Here is a 9320-nt window from a genome sequence, read left to right on the forward strand (position 1 = left end):
TGTTGAACAAAAGTTGAAATACTTAATAAAAAATTCAAATAATGTGCAGAATAATAGTTTGAATTAATGATTTATTTAAACAGTAAAGAATTAAAATGGGTCATATTTTAGTTCATACTTCTAAAAAGTTAACTAAAATATTCTTTTTATCTTTAACTCTTTTTTACTGGATTAACGACTTGTTTAAGACTGAAATAATTTAAACTAGAAAATGTATTTCATACAATAGCAATTCTAATCTTTTACTTACTATTTATTATATTATTTGATAATAGAGAATTAACATTTGGAAACACTGCAAATGGAAAATAATTTTAAATTGCATTTTTAATTTTGTGAAAAATAAGTTGTCCTGTTTGATATAGATTTAAAATACGTAATTCTAATACAGCAATAATTATACATGAATTAATAATTTGTGATTACAAGAAAATCTAGTTTCACGGTACAGTATAATGTATGTTTCCAATCTTGTTAAATTGTTAAATATTCGGAGAAAAGAATTGAGAGGAATATATGCCATATCGTAGGGATAAGATAAATTAATTTGCTATATATGTTTACATTAAACGCAGATGGCGAGAATATCGAAAACATTATCCTAACTAAATTGTTAAACTTAACCATGGAATATACCTACATCTAATTTCTATTTGCTCTGTTAAGTATGCGTATAAGCTGTGGAATTGTTTAAGCAAATATTTTCAAAGATGAGCCATATAATAGTAATACGAAGCTACAAACCCGGCGATGAAATTAATTGCAAAGAATTAATAAAAGCCGGTGTAATGTCGTCTTTGAATTCAACATTCTTTGGCATTGTACTTAAAGAATTGACATTTCAAATGATGATATTATTTGCTGCAATAATGTTTATTTTTTTCGGATTACCTTTAACAATATGCCTTTTAGTTGTCCCTTTCGTTATTCTTTTTATGTTTGTTGGAACTTACATAAGTTTCGCAGCAAAATCTATGGAAATCAATGAAGAAATTTCTAATATACCCAGGTAAAAATCCTTTTATGTTTGCTGTAGTTTTTATGTTTATTATAGTTCATTTTAGCTAACATAAAATCACAAGAAATTATATTAGTTGTACTCTATTAATCTTTAATTTACTATTGCGTAATACTTTACATCTCAAATGAGTTTTAGAAAATTTAAATGAAATAATTTAACTGAAATTAAGAAATGAAGTAATTTAAAAATATATTCGTCTATTGCAACAGGATTTACATGTCGAATGCCTTTTCATGTTTTTGGGTTGCTGAAGCATTTGAACCTTATCTAATGACACAACATCCAAAGAATGTAAAATATACGATTATGACTGAGCAACAATTCCGTGATTCAAACATTGATATTTCATCTCAGGTTAAAAGAATTGTAGGTACTGTTGCTTTATGTAAGAGCCATAGATTAGACAAAGGTGCGTGGATCAAAAGACTACATGTTCATCATCAATATAGAAGGAAAGGCATAGCTTCGTACCTTATTAATGTTGCATTGCAATTTGCTATTGATCAAGGCTATAGCTGTGCTAATACTGTTGCTTCAGAATATACAGAAGGTGGAAGAGAATTATGTCTTAAGAAGGGTTTTGAATTGCAACAGATGTATCATAAACCTATTTTAGGTACACTCATAACTATGTTGATGTATGAAATGACATACCAAATTAAACCTGGTGAAGATGATTATGTACCTACTGCATATAGCAAAGTAATGCTCAATAAGTGAGAATGAAATCTCATATTTTATGATACTCTAATTTTTTCAGAAAAATAAGTCTAATTCTATATCTTCCAAAAAGAATCTCTAAAAATTGCATTTATTTTTTACTATTATTGTTATATATAAATATTTATATTTTATATTATTATTAAGATATTGAAGATGTCATTTTATTGAAACAATTTTATTATACAATTCAACAAATACTATTAACATATATGTATAGTATTTATAAAAAAATATATTTTTCTCACTTTTTCATATACTCCCAGTACATCTGAACTTCTTTGTTTTCCCAATGTTTTTCCACTATTTTACATAAGTATCTGAAATAAAACAGAAAATCATTTAATATGTACAATCAAAATAGTTACACTTTTGTCATTGTCTTTCATGTGTAAATATGAAATAGTTTCCAATTAGTTTATTGTTTGTTTTTATGGGGGTGGTGTTTTATTAAGAAAAACAACTTTTGTTTTAATCTTTGGTAACTCACCACTGTGTTATCAGGTTGAAGTGCGATAGGGAAAATTGTGGACTTATATATCACAAAAATGTAGGTAGAATATAATCCTATGTCAGATCAGATACATTAAAAGTCTCTGATAGCAGGAACTATTGACACATACAAGAAAATGATATTTACATTTAAAAACTAATAGATTTAATTTATTGGGTTGTATAAAAGAAAATAATAATTTATAAAAAAGTAGAAATAAATGGAAACTGACAGGGTAAGGTGAAACAATTTTTTTAATTCTAATTTTTTAATAATGTTGCTCATTTCCCTCCTAATTTTAGTAGTATTTTTAAATAAAAATACAGTACTTACTTTGTTTGAATTTCTTGTAACAAACATTTTTCTTTATCTGTAATGCCATTTCTAAGTATATCAAGATTCATATGCAATTGTCTTAAATTTTGAATTCCAACAAGACATGTAGCTATATCTTCACACTGCATGGAATACCACAATGCTAATTTGGCTAATTCTGTATCATGAACCTATAAATATATTTAATCAAAGTATAATTGAAATATTTTTATGTATATAATTGTTGTATATAATTGTAAAGCAAAGTATTATTCACAATACCTTGCAATATTTAGCTGCATTTGCACATATTTCTTTTGTTTGTTCTGAACTAGGGTGCCAAGTTGGTGGGCCATTATTAGTTAACAGACCCATACATGGAGCTGCAGCATTAATTATACCAATATTGTGTGTCTAAAAAGGTTTGTGCAATTCTTTAGAAAATGTGAATTTTATATGTAGTTCGCAATATCTTTATATTAAACTACTATAAAATTGTACCTTAAAGAATGAAAAGTATTCAGCTAAAGTGTTATCAATTAGTGTGTACCTCGTATAACTCAATATACATGATATATTAATATTACTTTTTTCAATGCATTCTTTTAAAATAGATACTGGATAGCCAGTAATTCCAATATACTTGGCTTTACCTTCTGCTACTTGTTTTGATAATTCTGGTAAAGTTTGTGTGATTATTATATCTAAGCTTGGAGCAAATTCAATATCATGAACCTGCAGTATAAGGAAAAAAGTTATGATCTTAAAAGAAAAAAAGAAAAAAAAAAATCATTTACCTGTATAACATCAACATAATCCACACCCAGTAGTTCTAAACTTTGTTTGAAACTTTTACGCGTTTTCTCTTTTGAAAAGTCAAACATATTTTCATAGTTTAATTCATATCTTCCGACTTTCGTTGCTATATAATATGCTCCGCGCGGAATACCTTTCAAAGCCTTTTAAAGAATTAATATGAATTTAAAGCTTTAGTAGTAATGTTAATTATACAAAAATAAAAATAACATTTGCATAAGAGTTTATCATGTAAATCCTTTCTATATTGGAGAAATATATATAAAATTACTTTTCCAAGCACAGTTTCAGAGCGACCTTGTCCATACCATGGTCCAGTGTCAATGTAATTAATGCCCTGTTTTATTCCTTGACGTATTACTTCAATAGCTTCTTTCTCATCATATGGGCTATTAGACAGTCATTGATATGTTCAAAATATTTAATATAATATATTTTTGTGTAATTCATATTTCTTTGTTAAAATTATTTATAGTTATTTACCCATAGTGGCAACCAAACGGTCCACCACCTAATGATAATTTGCTAACTAACAACCCAGTTTTTCCAAGAGGTCTATATTCCATAGATTTTACAGCTTCCAAATTATGGAAACCTTCTACATAAGTTGGTGGAAGCATTTTTCTGGTCATCAAGAACAGAATTGATTAATTGGACATATATACTTTGAAAATACTAAAAACCTATGATGAATGTTAAATGAAGTAAATGTTGTGAATTAAAGTTAGGTTTAGATACACTAATAGTATGTATTATATTAGTAATTAAAAGCAGTGATAAAGCTTTAATAAAAAGAGCAGGACTTTTATTAAATGATATACGTAGTTAAAAAAATGTTCAGTTTTTTCTTTCCATGTTTCATTAAAAAGATTCAGTCTTTTTTTAAACGAACTTATTTAAATAACTTGAATTGTAAAGACACATAGTTCTAGCATGATATAAAAATATGTAAAAAAATGCGAACAAAAAAAAAACAAAAAAAATATAGAAAACGTATAAAATTTCTTATTCTAAATTTATAACTTAATTATATATATATTTTTATACAGATTTTCGTGTAAATTTTCAGAAATAATAGAACAATTACATGTTTTCGAACAGTATATTTTTGAATCTTGTAAAAACTAAATTACCATTCGTTGTAAATATAAATATTTTTTTATATATAATTATTTTTTAACAGTTTTGTTGATATTATTCCAATAAAAAACAGTCTATATTTCATAACAGACACATTATTTATGTGCAAGTATGTACACGTGCACGCGGAATACGGATCATGTTTATCTTATACATTGGGGTTCAAGGTCTATGACACTTAGAATTAATAAGAACGTAAATCTTGATAAATGATGAACAGTTCACACTAACATCATAATATATTATAACCATTATAAGATATTACAAGCGAATTGTACAATTACAAATGAAATGCATTAGTAAGAATTGAATGTCAAGTGGTGCAAATGCAATGTCAAATGGATGAAGTCAATAATTACGTACATATTTTATCGAACTCGGTAAATGAATAAACAAATTTTTAAATCACTTAATCGTATGTAAACAAATTATGCACAATTTTATTATTACAGGAATCACGCAGCAGTCGATATCTAACGATAAGAAGAGACCACAGACGAGTATCAACGATAGACTGTACAGCGTATGAACTTTCGCGTCTCATTTTCTGAAATACCGACTCCTTGAAGAACCATTGGTTTTCGAGCGCCCTCTACGATTTTCGAGCGATGGATCTAATGCTGATAATGACAGTTGCCAGAGTTGCCCCAGAGGATGACTCGGTCACACTTTGGGACATTTTTATATTTTAACTTTTTTTAGTCTTATAATTGTTATGTTTGTGGTAACATCTAATTTTAATTCCTACCATATGTAGCGCTGAGATCTTGTTTTAGACTCAATCGATAATGTTGGATATGACATGAAAATGGTAAGAGGATTCATGAACCCCCCAAATGTGTGACAGAAAAATGCATCGGATGACAGGCCTATCATATGCTTCATCAATGGTAAAAGCAACATAAATGTTATAATATTAATTAATAGTAATAATTAGTAGTAGAACATCGAACGGCGGAATAGTATTCATATGATTCAGTCGATTTATCAATTACATTATGAGAGAAATATTATTTGTTATCTCGGGCTATTATATGAAGAAGACAAATAAATACATTATTCATGATATTTTGTTTTTTTCATAATTAGTGACAATATAGAGCATGAATATTAATGTAGTGTCATAGATGTATTATAACTTACTTTAGTAGTATGTGTGCGAAGTTAACAGTAAAATAAAAAATATTGAATTGCGTCGACAAGGAAGGTAACGAACAGAATCTCGAGATTTTTATGCGAACACTAAATAATAGAATTAGTACGCTGTTAACAGTGTGCCGCGCAGCGGCGGTTAAAGCTAATTTAATGATTTTCGTTATTGGCTCGAAGCATCGTAAAGCTATCCAGGCCCATCTGTTGCCTGCGTAGATTTTAATATCGCTCCACTCATTTGCGCGGCTTGAATCGAACCAAATCGTGCCGAGCCGTTACGACAGCCATTTTAACGTTTTCAATTCTCTCAACGATTTGTTTACAACTCTTTCTGTATTGCATGCACCATTAATTTATCGTATTCTGTTCATTCCTATTCGTTAACCGAATTCTACAAATTTGTAAATCAGATCATGAGGAACTGATGTATGTACGTTTTCATTGAGATAAAATCTTGCTAATCTTCAAACTAAATCATGAAAGAAGAGTAATGTAGGTTATTGGTTGTATCTTTCCTAGTTTCATGAAAGGCATAGAAGCATTTATCAATGTTATAGATTCATTCTATTTGAATAAGGTACTTTCGTATTTTACAAAGTTTCAATTTTTCGCGCTCAGGTCACATGATCACACGTAATATACTGCGCAGAAGATATTTACTTTGCTCGTTCATGCGCATCAAACTTTCGGAAGCTGAGACGTTATGTATGAGGAAAATTAAAGATTTTTTTGGTTTTTTGTGTGAAAAAGTTGTTTAAAGCAGTTTGAAAACAATGTATAGGTATTAGAGGATTACCTGAAATGTAGTTTTGGCCATTTATCGACGACGAAATTAAGGAAAAAGAGTAAATTTCACCATCATCGATGGAGGTATGTATGTATCCATATGAAACATACAATATAAAAAAAGTATAAAAATATTATGATAATTTAGAATAGCGATATCGTAATTAGTGTTTGAGTCTGAGGATTCAAGACCTGAGAGATTTTTCCTTCTTCTTTTTATCGTTGTTACATTTTTGCCTTTCTCTGCTCCGTTTGCTTAGTTTTCGTCTTCTTTTTATTCTTCTCAGTTTTTTTTTAATTCTCTGCTGCTTTAAGTTGGTTTCTGTAAAAGAAACTTGAAGTTATTGAAGACTTCGCAGGCTTTCGACTTCTATTAGAAGTTCGCTTTTTTGTGATCAGTAAAGGAAAAATGTTAAAAGCAGTAACAACAGCAGTAGACTATTCCAAATTACCAACATGACATTAAAGTTTAAAATTTCATGTCAGATTTTCTAGCCTCGAAATAATCGAAAAATTGATCGAATACTTGCAGAAAAAATTGTAGGATCTTGTAACGTTTCTGTCTCTCCTGTAACATCGGAAATGTCAGAACCGACTCTTCCATAAGTGTTAATCATTGACATGTCATTTCCTCCTATTACTTGTGCTATTATAAAGTAGAAAACAGTGGTAGATTCTTAGGTACTTCGATATACTACATTACTAACAGTATTCCAAATACACTGCACTTCTTCTATTAATAAACATAAAAGAAAAGAGGTACAAGGGCAAGGGGGCTAGTGGTGTTGAGGGTGAATGGCGGCCGAGCAACGGGGGATGAAAAGGAACGAAATGGTAGGGTGGCGCGTGACGCGGGGTTTAAGGAAGCCGCCGAATATATACGCGCGCCGATCGTTCGCCGACGCTTTAACAATTCGCGACGCGTCCGCGTTAACAGCGTTACGACAACAAGCTCGAGTTGTAGAAACTTATAACGAGAAAATAATGAACCCGGTTCACCAAGTCTGCTTGGAATGCGAGTCGGTGTACACCCAACCTCTCGCAAGTAGCTGTCCCGGCCTCTCTCGCTCGTTTCACCGTTCTCCGCTTTAACCACCTTTTCGATTTTCCACCGTCCTCATCCCAAGCCCTCCACTATTCTAATTTCAGTCTTCCAACGTACGCTGCCTTACCCTCCCCAGCTGTCCTCTTTCTTCGTTTCATATTTTCGTTTTAACGATCACTTACATCTGTTCGTTTCCTCGTAGTTTCCCCGTCGACGGACCTTTTGCTCGTTTCCTCCGTTTTCGCCTAAAAGAATATTTGAATTCGCCGAGGATTCCACGCCAGCCAAAGAAGCCCTGGAACGAAGAAGAGAAGGCGAACCCGAGCACGGTGCTTGTATTGAACGCGAGGACGAATCGAGCGTTGGAATTCCGTCGTGGAATCCGTGGCCCCACTCCGAACGAGAGGCGAGGACAGAAAAGAGTGATGTCCTGTATTCTGTCCCCAAACGTCCTCTGCCACCGATCGGAAGAGGGCGAGAGCGAAAAAAGGGGGAGCAGGAGGCAGGATGCAGTTGGTATCCGGAATGGATTACGGAATCGGATGGAATAGCGGGCCGAATAGTCTTCTTTCTCTATTCTAGCGCGACACCTCATCATTCCACCACGTTCGCCGAGGTATCCTTCGACGTACAACGGGTTTCGATCTTTCCCCGAGGCGTGTACGGTGATTTAAGTCACTGTTTACGTTTTCGGGTCTCTCACGGCCCCTGGGAATTCCTGTATCTCACACACGTAAATCCATCCCGGTATTAGATCAAACACCTAACGCGTTCGCGCCACTGGCGTCGGGTTATCGAAAGTGGAAGAAAAATGTTTGTGTTAGCGGCGCCCTCTATTCGGGCGACTCTATATTCATTTTTAAAGGAGGCAAACGGCGCGAGATTGCTTTCGTGCTTGGAGGGTTGCATCTTTGAGTGTGCTGAAGAATTTTAAGGCTTGGTGAAAAGAAACTTGATTTCACGGTTTAGAAGTTAATTGCTGTGGTAGAAGTTGCTGTGTACAGTAAATAATGGTTATCCATATTCCTTTGTAATATCATTAAGAGAGTGCATAATTAGGCTCTTCTAGATTTGCAAAATAATACCTTTACGTATAATGGCTTAGTAATAATTTTAGATTATCTAAACTTTCTTTGAAATTTTGAAACTTAAAGTCCCTCCATACTTTTCTAATTTTACTGCACTTGATGGCACAATATTCCCTTGAATTATTTGAGTTGAAGAAACTACATAGGGATTGCATAGTTCCTCTGAAAATAATAGTACATTTGTCACCAGGAGCGTCAGGTTATCTGAAGTTGTTCCCAGGTTCAGAATCTTTGCATAGTTCTCGAGTTCCAACGTATTTGGTACAGCAGTATTCAGCTTTGGACCCATAAATTAACTGTTCGCTACGCATCTGATAGCGGTGATAGGAAATCTATTTCAATCCTACACTTGTGCTATTGCGTCCTGTGTTTCATACTTTTCATGTTACGTACATTTAGGCGTATTGTTACAGGGGCAAACGAGAAGTGCGACGTTAACACACGTGAGGTTAGATGTGTTTCGCAATATGCGCACGATTGAAATGCTTGCCATTGGATTAGCATACTATCATTTAAGCAGACATTCCGGATGCGTCATCCGACCGTCATTAGTAGCGCTCATTGAGGGTCCATTGAAAGCTGGATTCAGTCCTACAGACTAATTACAGTCCAGCGAATACGGTATCGAAAGCAGTCACCGACCTATAAAAGGCTTGCGAAACACGTACTATCTCGTGGCACCTACGTGTATGCGTTTCGCATTGTGTCAGCATTAATGAAACCGAACATTCTACTTTACACCGT

The 9320-nt window shown here is 32.6% G+C and overlaps 2 protein-coding genes across 4 annotated transcripts; one reads left to right on the top strand and one right to left on the bottom strand.

Moving 5' to 3' along the window:
• The first annotated feature begins 536 nt into the window (after nt 1–536).
• On the top strand, nt 537–1963 carry LOC143180297 (N-acetyltransferase family 8 member 2). Its single transcript, XM_076379926.1, has 2 exons — nt 537–1009; nt 1231–1963. The coding sequence occupies exons 1-2, from the start codon at nt 711–713 to the stop codon at nt 1739–1741; spliced, it is 810 nt and encodes a 269-aa protein (XP_076236041.1). The 5' UTR covers nt 537–710; the 3' UTR covers nt 1742–1963.
• LOC143180296 (uncharacterized) lies at nt 1917–5052 on the bottom strand. Of its 3 annotated transcripts, XR_013002104.1 has the most exons (9): nt 4869–5051; nt 3849–3989; nt 3637–3754; nt 3347–3508; nt 3051–3284; nt 2832–2963; nt 2568–2740; nt 2232–2350; nt 1917–2061 (listed from the first exon to the last, which is right to left on the bottom strand). XR_013002104.1 is itself a non-coding variant. In XM_076379923.1 (8 exons), exons 2-8 carry the CDS (start codon nt 3983–3985, stop codon nt 1986–1988), a joined length of 1032 nt encoding a protein of 343 aa, XP_076236038.1. In that variant the 5' UTR covers nt 3986–3989; nt 4869–5052; the 3' UTR covers nt 1925–1985. The 3 variants fall into 3 exon arrangements, 2 of the variants coding, with proteins under 2 accessions (XP_076236038.1, XP_076236039.1); XM_076379923.1 differs by lacking the exon at nt 2232–2350 and having other exon boundaries at nt 1925–2061; nt 4869–5052; XM_076379924.1 differs by lacking the exon at nt 2232–2350 and having other exon boundaries at nt 1925–2061; nt 4956–5040.
• Between the last annotated feature and the right edge of the window lie 4268 nt (nt 5053–9320).

The sequence above is a fragment of the Calliopsis andreniformis genome, chromosome 6, assembly GCF_051401765.1.
Source record: "Calliopsis andreniformis isolate RMS-2024a chromosome 6, iyCalAndr_principal, whole genome shotgun sequence".
NCBI lineage: Eukaryota > Metazoa > Arthropoda > Insecta > Hymenoptera > Andrenidae > Calliopsis > Calliopsis andreniformis.